Genomic DNA, 19,897 nt, shown 5'->3' with positions numbered 1-19,897 from the left:
TTTTTTTTTTGTTGCTGGTCCTAGGTTTTATGTCAGGGCCTGGACAGAACCCCCTCTAAGCTTTTTCACTCAAGGCTAGCACTCTACCACTTGAGCCAGAGCTCTAATTCTAATTTATTGATGGTAAATTGGAGATGAGTCTCACAGACTTTCCTGCCTGGGCTGGCTTTGAACCACAATCCTCAGATCGCAGCCTCCTGTGTGGCTAGGATTACAGGTGTGAGCCACAAGTGCTCAGCTCAACCCTTCTCTTTTACAAAGGTGACCACTCCAATTTTAAAAGCCAGAGAAGGGGCTGGGAAGGTGGCTCAGTGGTAGAGCGCTTGCTTTGCATGCCTGAGGCCCTGGGTTCGATTCCCACCACATAAGCAAAAAGAAAAAAGCCGGAAGTGGCGCTGTGGCTCAAGTGGTAGAGCGCTAGCCTTGAGCTGAAAAGCTGAGGGACAGCGCCCAGGCCCAGAGTTCAGGCCCCACAACTGACCAAAAAAAAATTAAATAAAAGCCAGAGAAGTTGTAGAATTCAGAAACAGATACAAATCTTTCTTCTCCACTGCGCGCGTGCACACACACACACCTCAAGCCAACACTCCAGAACATTCTGATCTGCTGTTTATGCCTCACCTGTTTGCAGTCCACGTCTGGTTGAAGATGGAGGTGTCGCTGAAGGCATTGCAGAGAATGAGGGAATGGACTCTAGGAGATTTGTGAGTGTACTCGGCAAATTTCTGAGCCAGAAAGCCTCCCAAAGAAGCCCCAAATAGATGGACCTGATTATAAACAAACATAAGATAGGGCCCAGAACGCTGATCAATTCCCAACAGGAGTATATAAAAAAAAGTTACTTCGGTTATCACTAATCCCAGAATACAACGTCATCACAATTCAATAGTCTGATCTATACAGTAGCTAGAAATGTAAGAAACGCCATATTTAAATGAAGTTTATACACCACATCAAGAAAACAACATGTAAGAAATGCCATATTTAAATGAAGTTTATACACCACATCAAGAAAACAACACAACTGTGCCTTCAAATTATGTATACCAGTTAAAAATAGTACCCAAAGATTACATTAGAAAAATGAGACTACTGCCAGGCACTGGTGGCTCATACCTGTAAGCCTAGCTATATAGGAGGCTGAGATCTGCAGATCATGGTTCAAAGCCAGCCCAGGCAGGAAAGTCCATGAGATTCATTCCCAATTAACCACCAGAAAATGGTGCTGTGGTTTAAAGTGGTAAGAGTGCTAGCCTTGAGCCTAAGAGCTCAAGGACAGCACCCAGGCCCAGAGTTGAAGCCCCACAACCTGCAAGATGAGACCACTGCCCAAGCCTGGAGAGGCCCCGCTTGGGAGGCCAAGGCAGGAGGATGGAGAGTTTTAAGGTCAGCCTGGGCTATATACTGAGACCCTGTCTCAAAAACAAAACAAAGCCAGGCACTGGGGGCTCACACTTATAATCCTAGCTACTCAGGAGGCTGAGGTCTGAGGCAGGCCTGGGCAAGAAAGTCCAATAAACTACTCAGAAAAAGCTGGAAGTGGAGCTGTGGCTCAAGTGGTAGAGTGCTAGCCTTGATCCAAAGAAACTCAAGGACAGCGCCCAGGCCCAGAGTTCAAGCCCCAAGACTGGTAAAAAACAAAAATCCAGCAAACCAATTCCACTTAAGTTTCTGTTTACAGGAACTCTGAGGGCTTAGGTCTCCGTGGCACAGCACTGGCCTGTCATGTGCGTGCTCCGGTTTAATCAGTGCCACTGACTAAATGCTAAGCAGAGGGTCACAGCGGCATTATTCGTTAGGCACAATGTGGGAAAAACCCCAGACATGCTATGTTCATGTAATTTAGCCCTAAAGAGAAATAAAGTACATAAAGGAAGTCCGGAGTGAGCATTCAAGTGAACGGACCTATTCCATGAAATGCCCACAACCTAAAGTGCTTGAGGGCATAATACTCAGAAAAAATTGCAACATTTCAAATTTCAGTTTTACATATTAGGGATGAGATGTATAAAGAGTATGAAAATGATGATCAAGTATATGAAAAGATTCCCAAATCTGAAATATTTTTATTTTTTGTCACTCACCCCTGGGTGACTGAATTCAGAGCCTCCTTCTCTCAGGCTACACAAGCATACTTGTACCATGCCCCAAGCCTTTTAGTTTATTTATTTTGGGGAGGGGAACTGGAGGAGTATTAGGAGTTTGAACTGAGAGCTCTGAACTACTGCTCAGCTTTTTCCACTCATTACCAGTGTTCACCAGTCTGGCATTTTGCTCGTTAATTAGAGAAAGAGTCTCAGACTTTTCTGCCTGGGCTAACTTTGAACCTAGATCCTCATATTTCAGCTTCCTGAGTAGCTAGGATTAATGGCATGAGTTACTAGTGCCTGGCTGTAGTTTTTATTTATTTTTTGTCAGTTATGGGGCTTCAACTGTCCCTGAGCCTCTTTGTGCTCAAGGCTTGCATTCTACCATTTGACCCACAGCTCCATTCCCGGTGGTTAATTGGAGATAAGAGTTTCACAGTCTTTCCTGCCAGGGCTGGCTTTGAACTCTGATCCTCAGATCTCTGCCTCCTGAGTAGCTAGGATTACAGGAGTGAGCCACCAGTGCCCTGAAGTTTTTATTTTTGAGCTAGGGTCTCAATAACTGCCTTGGCTGACCTTGAATTCTCAGTCCCCCTGCTTCAACTTCCTAAGTGGCCAGGATTACAGGTGTGTGCTACCTCATTCATCCAAAACCTTAAACACTTCTGATCTTGAGCATTTCAGATAAGGGATACTCAAGCTGAACTAACTCATGCTATGAGACAACTTCAGAAATGTTGCAAAAGACCAAACAGCATATGATCACATTATGTAAAATAACCAGAAAAGACAAATCACAGAAACAGAAAACAGATCAGGCTGCAGAGCTAGGAAAGAAGATGGGGAATCAAAGCTGATCAATCTGGGACTTTTTTTTGGGGGGGGGGAGGGTCAGTCATGGGGCCTAAACTGGGAGCCTGGGCACTGGCCCTGAGCTCTTTTGCTCAAGGCTAGAGCTCTATCAATTGAGCCACAGAGTCACTTCTAGTTTTCTGGTGGTTACTGAAGAATCTCATGAGCTTTCCTGCCTAGGCTAGCTTTGATCTGCTATCCTCAGATTTTAGCCTCCTCATTAGCCAGGATGACAGACATAAGCCACTGGCGCCAGGCTTTTTTCTTTTTTTTTTTTTTTAAATAAAAGTTGATATAGTGTTTCACTATGTAATTCAGGCTGGCTTAAAACTTGAGCTCCTCCCTGGCTCAGCCTCCTGAATGCTGGGATTATAGGTATGTACCATCACACCTGGCTTGGAGTTTCTTTGTGGGAAAATTCCCCACCCCCCCACCCCCCAAAAAATTAATAGTGGTGATAGCTGCAGGCATCTGGGAGTTTACTAAAAAATATTTAACTGTATAAAAGGTAAATTATGTGATATGTGAATTATATCGCTGTAAGGCTATCATTAAAAGAAAGAAAACCCCAGGCATGGTGGCTCACACCTATAATCCTAGTTACTCAGGAGTCTGAGATTGGGAGGTTTGAGATAAAAAGCTAGAGGTAGTAGGGTGTGCCTGTCACCCCAGCTATCAGGGAAGCATAAATAGGAGGATCGCAGGCCAGGAAAAAAGCACGAACCCTTTTGGAAATTAATAAATGCAAAAAGGGAATAGGGGTGTCAGTCAAGTGGTAGAGCACCTAAGGCCCTGAGTTCAAATCCCAGTCCACCCCCCCACCAAAAAAAATGACAACTCCAAGCTTTACAAGATAAATGTTACATTAAAAACGCATGTAGTAAATTAGTTCCAGGGTACTCACTTTATCCAATTGTAAATGGTCTAAAAGTTTTCTGAACCCATCACAGAATTCAAGATGATCCCAATAAACTGGATACTGCAGCTGAAATGACAAGTTCACTTTAAAAAACCATAGGAGTAAAAATGCAACTCATTTGAGGGGGGGAAAAAAAAAAGAACCTTACATAATAGCATTTCTCATTTGCTCAAGCTTTGCCTCTTAAAATATATGAAAGCTTTCACTTTCTTCTAAACTTATATTTTACCTAAAGACCAAAATTTCAAGAGAATAAAAAGTGAACATACTCTAGGGATATATGTGAATAACAACTTGAACTCACATCAACTGCCCAATTAGCTAAGGGTGAGGTTGAAGGGAGAGTAGATCAGAACGGATCCAAGGAAAGACATGGTGTTGTCTGGATGGGAGTATGGCTCAGTGGCAGAGGCTGGCACCTAGCAAGCACAGGGTCTTGAGTTCAAACCCTGGGAGTTGGGGAGAGAAAGATGCTGATTGCCACTGGCTCATACCAAGAAGCCAGTGGCTTCTTGGGAGGCTGAGAGGGAGGATCGTGATTTGAGGCCAACGCTGGGGAGAAAACTTTTTAACCTATAACTAGGCCCCATGATGATGGGAAACAAAGTAGGTGGAATGCGGCTCAGACACTTGGTTGGACAGGAAGTCCTAAAAATTAGGAACAAATAGGGCTCGGTGGTACCTCACCAGCCTAGCAAGGGCCGGGTACTGAGGCAATACTGTTTAAGCCCAATTGCCTTGTGAATGGAGGATATGATGTTCAAAGAGCTCAAGAGAACTGGAAATAACATTTGTTCTGAGGAGGGATCCCTCTATTCAGTACTATTTCCTTAAGGAGCAATCAATAAGATGGTTCTTTTGGATTGACATTGTATCTGGTCTCTTGTACTTTATTACACTGAAAAGAGTATGGCACTTGAACTTTAATACTGGTGATGAGGAGAACAACAAAGCATAAACTCATCTCTAAGGATTCAGGTTTGTCTCCTAAGAATTTCCCTGTTTTTAATTATATTAATATGTATTTTTTTGGTTGGTTGTAGGGCTTGAAGTTGGGGCCTGGGCACTGTCTCTGAGCTCTTCAGCTCAAGGCTAGTGTTCTACCACTTTGAGCCATAGCTGTACTCCTGGTTTTCTGGTAGTTAATTGGAGATAAGAGTCTCATGGACTTTTTTTTTTTTTTTTCCCCAGTCCGGTCGTGGGGCCTGAACTCTGGGCCTGGGCGCTGTCCCTCAGCTCTTCAGCTCAAGGCTAGCACTCTACCACTTGAGCCACAGCGCCACTTCCGCCTTTTTTCTTTTTGCTTATGTGGTGCTGAGAAATCGAAACCAGGGCCTCATGCATGCAAGGCAAGCGCTCTACCACTGATCCACCTTCCCAGCCCTCTCATGGACTTTTTTGCTGAGTAGCTAGGATTATAAGTGTGAGCCACCAGTGCTTTTATATACATTTACACCTCTGCTTTTATATACATAAAACCCATCTGACAGGCTTGTTGTTTAAGCACTTATATATTCTGCTAAAGGAAAAAAAAAATCACTGGAATACATACCATCATGTATATTAGAGGATAATTTTTATTTGATATATTGCTTTAATTATTAAAATTCTGCTTGTGTAGCCAGGCACTGGTGGCTCATGCCTGTAATCCTAGCTACTCAGGAGGCAGAGATCTGAGGATCAAGGTTCAAAGCCAGCCCCAGCAGGAAAGTCTGTGAGACTCTAATCTCTCTTATAAACCACCAGAAAACCAGAAGTGGAGCAGTGGCTCAAAGTGACAGAGCGTGGGCTGGGAAGGTGGCTCAGTGGTAGAGCGCTTGCCTTGCATGCCTGAGGCCCTGGGTTCGATTCCTCAGCACCACATAAGCAAAAAGAAAAAAGCTGGAAGTGGTGCTGTGGCTCAAGTGGTAGAGTGCTAGCCTTGAGCTGAAGAGCTGAGGGACAGCGCCCAGGCCTAGAGTTCAAGCCCCATGACCAGACCCCCCCCCCCAAAAAAAAAAGTGACAGAGCGTTAGACTTGAACAAAAAAGCTTAGGGACAGCTTCCAGGCCCTGAGTTCAAGCCCCATGAATGACCAAAAAAAAAAAAAAAGTCTCCTTTATAATCAGTAATTACAAAGAGAAGCACAAGAAATTAATCTGAATTTTAATACTGATACAGCAATACTTACAGCTATTACCCGGTAACCCCATCCAGTCAACGCCAAAATTTGCTGGAAAAATACATCTGCAGTTCCGCTGACAGGAGGAAGAAATATGAGAGGACACCTGATACTTCTGGGACCGGCATCATAGAGTGACCATATCTTACTGTCATCGTCATCAACAATAATCTGCAGAGAAAGTGACAAGTCAAAAACAAGAACTCTTACGTCTGGTTTCGATGCATAGTTTCAAAGACAATTTAATACTGCCTTGACCTGGGGGGTCATAGAGGATTCAGTGCACACAACAAACTGCTCTGATTTCCTTTTCTTTTCTCGGATTCCACGGAGTTGGGTTGCTTTTTTGGTCTTGTTTTGAATTTTCCTGTCCATAATAACAGGAAGAAGCTTGATTTTAACATCAGATTTAACATCAAACAGTAAACTCTGGGCATGGCATCTTTTGCCCCCGCCCCCTCCATGCTTGTGGCTCTGTGTATGTTTGTGTGTGCATGCGCATGTGTGTACAAGAAGCAAGCTGGCAGTTTCCCATGCTGGGATCAGTAGGCCGCCACAGAGATCAGTACCCTAGGCTCTGTGGTGAAGCAGGTAGGGATGGCTCCAGCTGAGGAGAGATGCTTCGGACCTGGTCTGGACCAAGCCTGAGGGGTAGGAAGTGACTCCAGAGGAAGGCTGAATGGTTGCTATGTGACCCTGGCCTAGTAGGAAGGGCAAAGCAGGTGTACATGAGGAGTCTGGGAGATGACTCAGGCCAAACTGTGGGGGTGGGCAGCGGGCACTGGGAGAAAACAGGCTCTTCTGGGAGAGGAGGGAGGAGGGGTCATCAGAAGCCATCTTGATTTAGTGGTCATTAACCAGGCAAGGGGGAGGGAGGAGAATGAAAGGGGCTGAGGTCATTCAAGCACTCTGCAGCTATGTGTGACTATTATAATTCACTGCACAAGCATTTGCCAGTTCAAATCAATATAGGCTCTACTTTTAGGCTGGAAAACCTCAGGGCCCCTAAATGCTTCTGTCTGAGCCTCCTAGCTGGCTCTCCACAGTCACTCTCAGGACAGCAGCACACTGACCTGAGGTCACTGCATCACAGGGAGCCAATTCCCAGGGCAAGGCCAAGTCTACAGAGACTGAGTAATGGCCCGGATTTCCCAATGTCACGCAGGAATCTTTTCACCTTTGTATTTTGCCACTCACAGTTTTGTTTTACTTTCCTGGTTTCTTGTGGTTTAAAATACAAGCAAACGGGCTGGGAAGGTGGCTCAGTGGTAGAGTGCTTGCCTTGCATGCCTAAGGCCCTGGGTTCGATTCCTCAGCACCACATAAGCAAAAAGAAAAAAGCTGGAAGTGGTGCTGTGGCTCAAGTGGTAGAGTGCTAACCTTGAGCTGAAGAGCTGAGGGACAGCACCCAGGCCCAGAGTACAGGCCCCACGACCGGACCCAAAAAAACCCCAAAAAACAAAAAACAAATAAAATACAAGCAAACAAGCCAGGTGCCCAGTGGCTCACACCTGTAATCCTAGCTACTTAGGGGATCTGAGGATCCAAGTTCAAAGCCAGCCCAGGCAGTGAAGTCCTTGAGACAATTAAATAAATTACCAAAACAAAGGAAGAAAAAGAAAAAAGGGAAGCTGTGGCTCAAGTGGTAGAGCACTAGCCTTGAGCAAAAGAAGCTTAAGCATACTGCCCAGGCCCTGAGTTGAAGCCGAGGAATGGAAAACAAAACCTCTTAAGAACCTTTGACAATGCATACCCACAAGTCCCAATCTTACAGTAATAAAGTCATGCAAGACAAACACATCTTTTAGGGAATTATCCAAATAATTTAATTTGTAAGAAAAGGAACATGGATAACATGTTCTTAGAAGTGACAAGAGACCACAGCTATAATTACATATGCTAGTTATTTCGACTTTCTCAAGAGTTTTGTAATTGGTCATTTTGTCAAAATTCCTATAGAAAAATTACAGTTACCTGTTTGATAATTTGAAGACAAGCGCCACAAAATTTGAAGCAAACTTACGCTTTATGGACTAAGCTGATAATTGGAAATTTTTAATCCATAAAACTACATCCTAGCTGGGCGTCGGTGGCTCATGCCTATAATCCTAGCTACTCAGGAGGCTGAGATGTGAGGATTGTGGTTCAAAGCCAGCCCAGGCAGGAAAGGCCATGAGACTCTTATCTCTAATAAACAACTCAAAACCAGGAGTGGCACTGTGGCTCAAGTGGCAGAGCACCGGCCTTAAACTGAAGAGCTGAGAAACAGCACCCAGGCCCAGAGTTCAAGCCCCACAACTGACCAAAAAAAAAAAGCCCAACAAAAACTATGTCCAGCAATGACTTCTAAGACTGTTTGGGTACATTTGGATATTTGGGATCTGGTGGTCTAAATACAGGCGCTCTTGGAGATCACCTGAAAGACGGAGTCAGGTAGAGGGACCCTGGGGCCGCTTCTCCTGGGAGGGCAGTGGATCCAGGAGGCAGACCGGAAAGGATTCCCTTATAAGTAGCCCCCGTTCTTATGCCTTTAAATTCCATGAAGTACAGATGAAACACAGTTGTAGTTTTTCTACTAAAATAAAATTAGCTGAGCACCAGTGGCTCATGCTTATAACCCTCGCTACTCAGGAGGCTGAGAGCTGAGGAAAAGCTTGAAGCCAACGTAGCCAGCAAAGTCCATGAGACTCTTATCTCCAATGAACCATCAAAAAGCCAGTAGTGGAGATGGGGCCTAAGTGGTAGAGCATTAGCCTTGAGTGAAAAAGCTCAGAGACAGCGTCTAGGCCCTGAGTTCAAATGTATCACTACCAGCACAAAATAAAACTATTCTTTACAAACTAACTTTATCTTAAAATATTAACATGTTAAAATCTAAGCCATTTTAACAATAGGCTCTCTCCTGCTTAACTAGTGGTTCTCTCTTTTCAATGAAGACAACTAGCAAATATAGTTCATTCTAGAATTTTTTACTGAGGCAGACTTCAAATTCTATCATAAAATAAAAAATGTCCTATCTAGCACTACATTTCTAGAAACAATTACTCTACTTTATAGAGTAACTGAATAAAATAGGATAAAAACCATGGTAAACAAAAAAAAAATTTTTTTTTGGTCAGTAGTAGGACTTGAACTCAGGGCCTGGGCACTGTCCCTGAGCTCTTTTGCTCAAAGCTAGTGCTCTACCACTTGAGCCACAAGCTCTACTACCAGTCTTTGAGTAGTTAATTGGAGTAGTAGTCTCATGGGGACATTTCTGTTCAGGCTGGCTTTGAACCATGATCCTCAGATCTCAGCCGAGTAGCTAGGATTACAAGTGTGAACCGCCAGCGACTGGCTCAAAATTTTAATAGATTTATATAAAATATCATTGTACTCTAATTCCAATCCCTGTACTCCTGGGCTGTGTTATAATGTCAGGTAACCACGAGCCTCCTTCCCATCTGTGAACATACACTCCACACCAACTTGTCAAACTGTTCACAGAAACTCGATACATGAGTTCCCCCAACAGTACCAGGCATATAGTAGGTATCTTGTCTACAGGTGGAGAACTGAATACATACGTCTACAGAGAAAGACTTTTTTGAGCAGTACTGTATCTGAACTCAAGGCCTGCACTTGTTATGTTCCCAGGCCTTTCGGCTTCAGTTATTTTTGCAGATAGTATATTGGGCTTTTTGCCCAGAGTTAGTCTTGAACCTTCACCTTTCTACATCTTACATAGTGGGGGACTACAGAGACATGTATCACCATACCCAGTTTGTCTGAGGTAGGATATAGTCTCAGTGCAGAGGGGTTAGAGTTACATGAATAGGGTAATGAGTACATTTCCTATCGAGCATTGTTACCTCCTCCTTTGATTTTCCCCACCTCCTCCCTCCCCACCTCCCCACTCCTTACATTGTAAAGTTTATTTTCAACAGTGTCCTGTATATCTCATCTTCACAATGGGTCAACCTGCATCCCCATTTAAGCATTCTGTTATACCCCTTCCCTTCCCCAAATTACAAAAATGTATATATACAAGATGCAGAACACGGGAATCAAATACAGTGAAAATGGGTTATACCGTGGGGGAAGAAGGACAAAAGGAATGAAAGAATCATATAGTGCATTATAAGTACATTAAAAACAATAGCAGGAAAGATAAAATGCCTTTTGTCCCTGTCTTGGGGTACTTTTTGCTTAACATGAGATAGTCTAAGTTTATTTTTGTTTTTTGTGTTGGCCGTGGGGCTTGAACTCTGGGCCTGGGCGCTGTCCCTCAGATCTTCAGCTCAAGGCGAGCACTCTACCACTTGAGCCACAGCGCCACTTCTGGTTTTCTGGTGGTTTATTGGAGATAGGAGTCTCACGGTCTCTCCTGCCCGGGCTGGCTTTGAACCGCTATCCTCAGATCTCCACCTCCTGAGTAGCTAGGATTACAGGCGTGAGCCACCAGCGCTCGGCTGAGATAGTCTAAGTTTTTATCTAAGCTGGCTCCAATTGCATTCTCCTGATCTTCTCCCAGGATTACAGGTATGAGCTACTGCACCTGGCCCAGTTGTTATTAACTGTAGCTTCTGTGACTCTCCTGGCAAGTGGGGAGAGGCAAGAATTCTTTCTACATTGACAGAATCTAACAGAGACCATAAACTTGTTATCACAGGATTCTAACACTGGCACAAGGGACTCAAAAGAGTTTATTTTTTGTCACCTGTGGGGCCTGAACTCTGGGCCTGGGAGCTGCCCCTCAGCTCTTCAGCTAAGGCTAGCGCTCTACCGCTTGAGCCACAACACCACTTCCAGCTTTTTCTGCTTATGTGGTGCTGATGAATCCAATCCAGGGCCTCATGCATGCAAGGCAAGCGCTCTGCCACTGAGCCACCTTCCCAGTCCTCAACAGAGTTTTATTGTGATGGGAATACCCTTGATCTGGGATCTCCAAATGTTTAGGATTACCTTGAGGCTCAGAGTCAATAGTCGAACTCTAAGTATTTACTAAGAGTTTACTAATATCCTAAGTACACAGGTTTCTGGAAAACAACAATGCAGAGGAAGTCATCATGGCAAACAGAGACTGTAATGTGATCTATTGTAAATCTGAAGTCTGAGGAACAGAAATACAATCTGACTATCTGAGATAGAGTGCCAGCTGTGAGCAGAAAAGCCAAGCGAGAACACAAAGCCTTGAGTTCAAGTTCCAGTATTGGCGCATGCGTGTGCACACTACATACACACCTACAAACACACACGATAAAGCATACTGTCATTATGCTTGCTTTTGCTCGAGTCTCAAACACTGATTGCATGTGACACAGGTGAACTTTGTGCTCTGTTAACCCCAAGGCATAATCTCTACTCACACACTATTGAGACTCAGCATCTAAATCACACATAAAAACTGTACAAGAGTTTGTAAAGAGGTATGGCAAAATCATACGTACCTTTTTAAGGGGAACTGTACTTCTAAACCAGTTATAATCAGGAGAGATTTTAATCTCTCCCATGATCAGCCAGAATGGAGGTTAACCCTGAAAAAAAAGCATGCTTACATCAGAAGTGAACATAAAAGTCTGGTCTCGCTAAATCAACAATACTTTAAAACCATGGAAATGGGCTATTTTACCTTCTCAGTATCCACTTCAGCAACAGAAAACAATTTGGTGTAATCACAGAGCAGAGAGATTGTCATTTCAACCCATTAAGTTCTTCTAGACTAGAAAATGGACATGACTTATTAAGAAAAAAATATGGCTGCCACAGAGACCAGGCAGAGCAGGCCTTCTGACACCCCATGGCAAGCCCTAGTTACACATTCTGAACTGCAGTCCCCTTGATTGCCTGTCCACACTATCTCAGGAATCCACTGTAATACAGTTCCTCCTGTCTGATGACAGGGAACCAGTCCTTCTAGAGAAAGGAGTTACAGTGCCTGTTGCTTCATGAAGTCTTGAGCAAGAGATGGCATTAACCTGAGTTCAGAAACTCCACACAAAATTCAGGCAAGCCTGCCATTCTCAAGGATGTGTTTCAAAGATACATAAAAGACTCAAAGCAACAGTGTCTTCAGAGAGATACCTCTAGCTTTTTTTTTTTTTTTTTCTTTTTTGCCAACCCTGGGGCTTGAACTCAGGGCCTGAGCACTGTCCCTGAGCTTCTTTTGCTCACAGCTAGCACTCTACCACTTGAGCCACAATGCCACTTCTGGCTTTTTCTGCTTATGTGGTACTGAGGAATGGAACCCAGGGCTTCATGAGTGCTAGGCAAAAGCGCTCTACCACTAAGCCATACTGCCAGCCCTACTTCTATCTTTTATAGCTTTGTACCTTTTTTTTTTTGGTCTGTCCTGGGGCTTGAACTCAGGGCCTAGGCACTGTCTCTGAGCTTCTTTTGCTCAAGGCCAGAACTCAACCACTTGAACTACAGTGCCACTTCTGTAACTTTGATACAACTCTCTTCCAGCTTGTTTCCTCCTCTGTGAGTTTCACAGATGTATCCTTGGGGCCTAGACCAGTGCCTGGCATACAGCAGTCTTATCTTACGTGAGGCCCTTCTACAATCCCGGTGAACTTTGGACGGGCTGAGCTTCTGAGGTTCCCCTTTTTGTTTGGGCCTCTGTGTTGCATCATAACAAGAGCATGAAATTATAGATCCTGCTGCAGATTCTTATTGCCAACTGAGGAATTTCCACCCATCTGTTTGGAGCCACATCCTGTTACAGCATGAACAAGGTAACCTAGTAGGGGTTTAACTCCTGGTCTGATATTTCAGAGAAAGTTCAAGACTGTCACGGAGCAGGGTTCTCTAAACTCAGTGAAGCTCTTCCTCATTCCTTGACCCTCCAGATCCGCTCCCAGAGACACACAAAGGTTCCCCATTGTTCCTACCTCTAAAAGCTACTTAACAAAAGTCCCCGGAGACAGTAAACATAGGCATTCCAATATTAAACCAGACTCAATACTCTTGAGACTGTAATAATGACCTTATTTCAGAGCTAAGATGGTACTTTCAGAGAAGTTTGTTAAAATCCTCAGTTATTTAAAAATACCTCAGTTATTTAAAAATACCAAGTCAGTGATCTTATGCTGAAAATCTGAGTGCTTAAACACAGCTATTCTTTATACAAAAAATCCTCTAAAACATCAACTTTGTCTTGCAGATTAACATGCTAAAACAAGCCATTCTAAGCTCTCATAACTGATTATTACTGTTCAATAAAGCAACTAGTATAGTTACTTCTCCAAGACCTTATAATTGGGCAAATTTTAAATACTCCTATACCACCTAAATACTTTCTACATTTAATAGTATCTTTCCAGAAGCAAGTACTTTACTCTACAGGAGGCAATATAAAAAACAGGCTATGGAGCTGGGAAGGTGGCTCAGTGGTAGAGTGCTTGCATGCATGAGGCCCTGGGTTTGGGTCTTCAGCACTACATAAGCAGAAAAAGCCAGAAGTGGTGCTGTGGCTCAAGTGGTAGAGTGCTAGCCTTGGGCTGAAGAGCTGAGGGGACAGTGCCCAGGCCCAGGGTTCAGGCTCCATGACTGACAAAAACACGCTAAGGGCTGGGAATGTGGCTTAGTGCTTAGTAGTAGAGTGCTTGCCTAGCATGTATAAAGCCTTAGGTTCAATTCTTCAATACTACATTGAACAGAAAAATCTAGAAGTGGTGCTGTGGCTCAACTAGTAGAGCACTAGTCTTTAGTAAAAGAAGCTCAGGGACAATGCCCAGGCCCTGAGTTCAAGTCTCAGGACTGGCAAAAACAAAACCAAATAAAAAAACAGGCTAAGTAAATAAAACCAACAGATTAAGCCAAGTGCCAGCAACTCATGCTTGTAATCCTAAACCATTCAAGAAGCTGAGGTCTGTGGATCACAGTTCAAAGCCAGCCTGTACAGAAAAGTCTGTGAAACACTTATACCCAATTAACCAGCACAAAACCAGAAGAGGAGCTGTGGCTCAAGTAGCAGAACACCAACATTGAGCAATAAAGCTAAGGAATGGTGACTGAACCTAAGTTTAAGCTCCAATGCCAGTGCACACATACATACATATACATACACATACGCACACAAACCAACAGATGTAGAAGCTATCTTCCTAATCAAAACCAGGACTGTTTGCTTCTAGAAGCAACAAACATAAAAATTTAAAGTTATTTATAGTTTTGGGATCCAATGCAATAAACAAACCAAAATACCACGTCAACTCACAGCCACGCGAGTTCAGTCAGTCAGCCACCTCTACCCACAGCAGAAAGCAGAAAGATACTCCTCACCCACCGTCCTCAAGATAATTCCCAGCCACCTGTAATGCATTGCAACTAATCTTGCAGGACCGACAGATTCCACTCAGCTGTGACTACATTTTTGCAGGAACAAGTGATTTGCACACTTGTGCTAGTTTGGCAGTAATGAAAGGTAAGATTGGTACCAAATGTTGCATCTGACCAGCTGATGTTCATGAGAAGGAAAAAAAAAAAAAAGCCCCTGCTGCAAACAGAAAGCAGCTGGAAGGGGATTAAAAGGCAAGTTTGTTTGCACTCTCTTTCATCCACTAATGCCCTATGTTTTGCAAGTCACAAGAGAAACATTCTCGTAATAGGTTAGCCTAGATTGTGATCAAACTGGTCAGGATTCAATAAGGTGGACATAGTGAGCTCCATGTGATTTGATCTCATGTGAACTGGCCCTTCACGAAAACAAAGGCACCTGTTCATGCTGATGGGGAAAGGGCCACTAGGGATCAGCCTTTTGGTGATTAAGGAAGCCCCACCCCATGGGGGGGGGGAAGAAGGGGGGGAAGGACAGGACTCAGGACACCCAGGCTTCTCTTACCCTTATGCTAGTGGGTGATAAAGCTGGCAGTTAAGAATGTACAGCTGAGCCGGGAGCCGATGGCTCAAGCCTGTAATCCTAGCTACTCAGGAGGTTGAGATCTGAGGACTGAGGTTCAAAGCCAGCCTGGGCAGGAAAGTTGGTGAGACTCTTTATCTCCAACAAACTACTAGAAAACTGAAAGTGGTGCTGTGGCTCAAGCGGTAGAGCGCTTGCCTTGAGCAGAAGAGCACAGGGAAAAAAAAAAAAAAAAAAGAAGAGCACAGGGACAGTGCCCAAGCCCAGAGTTCAAGCCCCATGACCGAACAAGAAAAAGAAAAAAGAGTGTACATCTGTCCAGGATTCCAGCAGAATAGCCAAGGAAATTGCTTGACAAATGTTCAAGTCACTAGTCATAAATTTCTGATCCTTTACCTCAAGTTAGCTCATTTTCGTATGGACAATCAGTGATGATTACTTCTGGAAAAAAACAAAGTATTAGCTCCTGAGAATTAGCTAAATGACAGGATTATGGTTGGCTGTTTCCTTTTGTTTGGTGCTGGGGACTGAATTCTGAGTCTTAACCATGCTAAGCATGAACTTTTCCCACTGAGCTACACCTCCAGCCCAGCAATGGCTTTTTAATGTCGGTATCCATCCTTATACATCAGTGTAGCGCTGTCCTTTTAGAAGTGTTTAGAGAATGTCTCCCTCTTTTCTCCAGCAACGCATCCCATTCTCTCTAAACTTCACCGAAGGTTAAAGCTGCCTACTTGACATCTCTTCCCTGTCTTCCAGAGCCCTGGGTGTAAAAGCTTTTGGAAATCTGGATGCAGCTACTGAGTTACTCCTTAGTCTGTTCAGGATCTCTGGACCACTGCAGGTAGGGGACAAAGCAGTTACAAAAGCGTGTAACTCCCCAGAAAGGGACAAGTCAGACACATCATCCTTGCGACTTTCCTCTTCCTGCATTCAATTCACAAGCCTCGCACCTGGCCTGTACTCAGCCAGGACCCAGGCCTTTGTCACAATCTCCAGAAACAACTTGCCTGCCTGTACTCATGGTTCTTACAAGTTTACTGAAATGAAATGCTCCTGGGCCATGGAACCACAGCCCAGGATGATTAAAACAGGAGGCCGCTTTAAAGCTTCTGCCCGCCACCTGGGCTTTCCCATCCCTTCAACAGTCACATGGGGTGTGGGGGGGGGTAGGCGGCCACACAAAGGCGGGGTCGCAGGCACACCAAGCAGAAGAACCCAGACACCAAGACTGGACGTAGACACCCATGAATGCAATCACGTGCACAGTCACATGGGCATGTCCACTCGTGGGCTACACTCACAAAGTCACACCCAGTCCCAGCAGCCGCGCATGCGCCGTACACACCCACCCACACCTCTCCACACACACACACACACACACACACACACACACGGCGCTCCCCGAGGCCTCTCCCACCCCTTACCGGCCCAGGCCGCCCCCACTTCCCTTCCCCTAGCGCCTGAGGCGGCTTTTACCTCCAGTCCCAGTTTGGCGGTGGTAGCGGTCGTGTGGGTTGGGAGCCGCAGCGGCCCGGCGGGACCCGCAGGCGCGGAGGGCGGGGGGCGCGGTGGAGGCCGGCCTCCGAGGGCGGGGCGCGCGGCCGAGCGAGCTCGGGCCGCCTCCCTCCTTTGCAGCCGTCCGTCTCTCCAGCTCGTCTCTCCCGCTTCCGGGTTTGGAGGGGAGGCGGGGCCACGTCGCAGGGAAGGGGCGTGCCCACGTCGGGAGAGACGTGTCGTAATGAATGGGCGTGGTCTCTCGTGGGAAGGGGCGGGGACATCTCCCGGGGGTGGGAAGGGGCGGTGCGAACACTGCGCGGGCCGTCACTATGGTGACGGGGCGGGATGGGGGATGCAGGTGGAAAACTGGAGCTGCCGGTGCTGCTGCCCCGAGGCCCCGGTAAAAACCTTAACGGAGGCGGCGGGGCTCAGGACCAGGCCGGCGTCGCCTCTGGGTCAACGCTAGGTCATCTACCTGAAGAAGGAGCCTGGCAGAAGAAAGGGGCGCTGGGTCCCTGCTGTGCAAAGCTTTGGGGGTGGGAAGATGTCTTTGGGTTCCAGGCTTTGGTGAACAGGGCCTGATATCCTCACTTTCCTTTGGTCCTCCATAGTTCTTGACTCTGGGAACAGACTCTGTTGCTCCAGACACACATCCCCTTCCCCTGGGCATAGCACATAAATGTCTATCATCCTGCCAGACATTATGACTGCCTTTTTCAGGGTGCTGAAATAGTGCATAAAGCCAAATGATACCACAGAAACCTTGCCTGATGTTCTTGAGAAATCCTGCAACAAGGTCTTATTGAACCTCTCAGATGTTCAGGGAGAGCTTGATATCTTGTTAAAGGGCCCTGGAAAGTTGGGGAGGGAGGCAGTAGTTCACCCCTACTTAGGATCTCAGGAGGCTGAGATCTGAGGTTCAAAGTCAGCCTGGGCAGGAAAGTCTGAGAAACATTCATCTGATAATGTATCTAAAAGTGTTTTGTAGGAGTGTTTGCAATAAATGCTACCCTGCCAGAAGATGGATGAAGAGGGACGGAGCTAGTGATGGCTGTTTATGCTGCTTCAACAAACCCTAGCCAGGACAGCTGCAGATTCTTCTAGCACCAGGGGCCACCTGCTCGTAAGTCTGCCGCCTGTACTTGTGCATGGTAAGACAGCTCGCCTTCACAGACATTAAAAGTTCCTTAGGGGGGACAGGAAGCAACATGTACTTGCCATGTGTTGTTTTGGGAACAGCTGAGGATACAAATGTGACCACAGGGTCCTTTCCTAAAAGAAATACTATCTTCTCCCCCTCTCCCCCCAGTTCCCACACACACATACTGGCACTTGAACTCAGGAAATGTGGGGTGGGGAAAATCTGCACTTTTGTCACTATGTGTGGGGAGAAAAACTTAACTCTAAAGCCTGGAAAAACTTAAGTTGCAGACTCTACCATTCTAGTGATAATTTTAGGCAATTTACTTAGCTTCTTTTTTGCTAAGTGTTACTAAAACTGGAGTGCTAAGACATCCCTATGTTATTGGAATTTGTCCAAGTTCTATACTAGAAGCTGAGGCTTTTGGGGAACACAGGTCATGCAAGACTAAGGATGTGGTTAACTGCTATTAATCCTATATACACTGAGGCCTAGGCTTTTTTATGCTGCTACTGTGGCTTGAACTCAGGACCTGGACTATGTCCCTTAGGATTTCTTGTTTTTTGTTTTTCCACTCCTGGGGTTTGAACTCAGGGCCTGGGCACTGCTTCCCCCCATCCCCCCCCAAGCTTCTTTTGTTCAAGGCTAGCACTGTACCACTTGACATAGCACCATTTCTGGCCTTTTCTGTTTACGTGGTACTGAGGAATGGAACCCAGGGCTTCATGCATGCTAGGCAAGCACTCTCCCACTAAGCCACATTCCCAACCCTGACTGCAGTTTGATCTACAAATTCTAAGATCAAAACTGAATGTTTCCACGTGCTGGTGGCTCATGCTTATAATCCTAGCGACTCAGGAGGCTGAAATCTGAGGATCACAGTTCAAAGCAATAGAGGCAGGAAAGTCCATGAGACTTATAATCTTGAATATACTACCAGAAAACTGGAAGTGGCACTGTGGCTCAAGTGGTAGAGCACTTGCCTTGTGCTGAAGAGCTGAGGGACAGTACCTAGGCCCAGAGTTCAAGCCCCATGACCGACAAACAAAACCAAACCTGAATGTTGTTTCCTTCTTGCCAGAGCAAGTCTGTGGCACACTGTACTGGCTTAGTGGCACTGGGTCCAGGGTGGGTATTCAGAAAAGAAAAGATACTAAGGTGGCTATATTACAGCCTGTGACTACAGGCCTCAACTAATGTAAGTTTTTCATGATTTGTCTATGATGACTGATTTGTTGATTAACATTTGGAAGTGAAGAAACCTCAATTCTGTCCTTGGATAAGACATTTCCTGTGTTTGCTTTCTTGTCTGTTCAAATTTGGACTAAATAACTTCTAAGTGCTTTCCAATTCTAAGAATTTTAGTCTATTAAATTCTATAATATTCAAAGAGTTTACACTGTCTCAAAAGAAATGTACTCTTGGGCTGGGAGGGTGGCTCAGTGGTAGTGCTTTCCTTGCATGCATGAGGCCTTGGGTTTGATTCCTTAGCACCACATAAACAGAAAAAGCTGAAAGTAGCGCTGTGGCTCGAGTGAATGGTAGAGCACTAGCTTTGAGCTGAAGAGCTGAGGGACAGCACCCCCAGGCTCAAAGTTCAGGCCCACAACTGACAAAAAAAAAAAAAGATAAGAAAAAAGAAATGTATTCTTTACCTGATTTAGGTAACTGTTAACCCCTTCGTATATCACCTTTATAATAATAATAAAAGAAATGTCTACAGTATTCTACAAAATTAGATTCTTTCATTTAAGATTCTATAAATAAAAAACCACTTAAGGTAGCTGTTGTAAATGTAAAGAATATTTTTAGCCAGGTGCCGGTGGCTCATGCCTCTAATCCTAGCTTCTCAGGAGGCTGAGATCTGAGGATTGCAGTTCAGCCGGGGCAGGAAAGTTTGTGTGACTCTTCAATTAACCTTCAGAAAAACCAGAAGTGGTGCTGTGGCTCAAGTGGGTGAGTGCTTGCCTTGAGCTGAAGACCTGAGGGATAGCGCCCAGGCCCCACAGTTCAAGCCCCATGACTGGGGGGGAAAAAAAAGAATATTTTTAGTCAGGCACTGGTGGCTCACACCTGTAATCTTAATCCTAGCTACTCAGGAGGCTGACATCTGAGGACTACAGTTTAATGCCAGCCTGTGGAGACAAACCCAAGACTCTTGTCTCCAAATAACTAGCAAAAAGGAAGATGTGAAGGTGTAAGCTCAAGTAGTGGAGCACCAACCTGGAGAGAAGCTGAATAAGAGCAAGCGATCCTGAGTTCTAATACCAACAACACACACACTCACATACACACACACACACAGAGCTAGACTGCTAACTTGAAGAGGGTACTTCAATACCTGATATCCATCCTGAATCCAGGGTGGATGGGAAACTGCATTCTATTTGATGGG

General features: G+C 45.1%; 1 protein-coding gene across 2 annotated transcripts in view; it reads right to left on the bottom strand.

Annotated features, from left to right (window-relative positions):
* The window catches only part of Spg21 (SPG21 abhydrolase domain containing, maspardin), a 28,811-nt gene extending 12,277 nt beyond the window's left edge, over nt 1-16,534 (bottom strand). The window contains exons 1-6 of one of the 2 annotated variants that reach the window (XM_069995174.1): nt 16,341-16,534; nt 15,258-15,302; nt 11,449-11,535; nt 6,029-6,190; nt 3,844-3,924; nt 622-767 (exon numbers count right to left, since the gene is read on the bottom strand). In XM_069995174.1, the coding sequence (XP_069851275.1) occupies nt 622-767; nt 3,844-3,924; nt 6,029-6,190; nt 11,449-11,511 (452 nt within the window). In that variant the 5' untranslated portion in view covers nt 11,512-11,535; nt 15,258-15,302; nt 16,341-16,534. The remainder of the gene's footprint in view (nt 1-621; nt 768-3,843; nt 3,925-6,028; nt 6,191-11,448; nt 11,536-15,257; nt 15,303-16,340) is intronic. The other variant, XM_069995173.1, reaches the window with a different exon arrangement.
* Between the last annotated feature and the right edge of the window lie 3,363 nt (nt 16,535-19,897).

Source organism: Dipodomys merriami, unplaced genomic scaffold (genome assembly GCF_024711535.1).
Source record: "Dipodomys merriami isolate MVZ:Mamm:240054 unplaced genomic scaffold, mDipMer1.0.p SCAF_48, whole genome shotgun sequence".
Classification (NCBI taxonomy): domain Eukaryota; kingdom Metazoa; phylum Chordata; class Mammalia; order Rodentia; family Heteromyidae; genus Dipodomys; species Dipodomys merriami.
The sequence above is the reverse complement of the archived record's forward strand: the minus strand, read 5'-3'. Positions and strand labels throughout refer to the sequence as shown.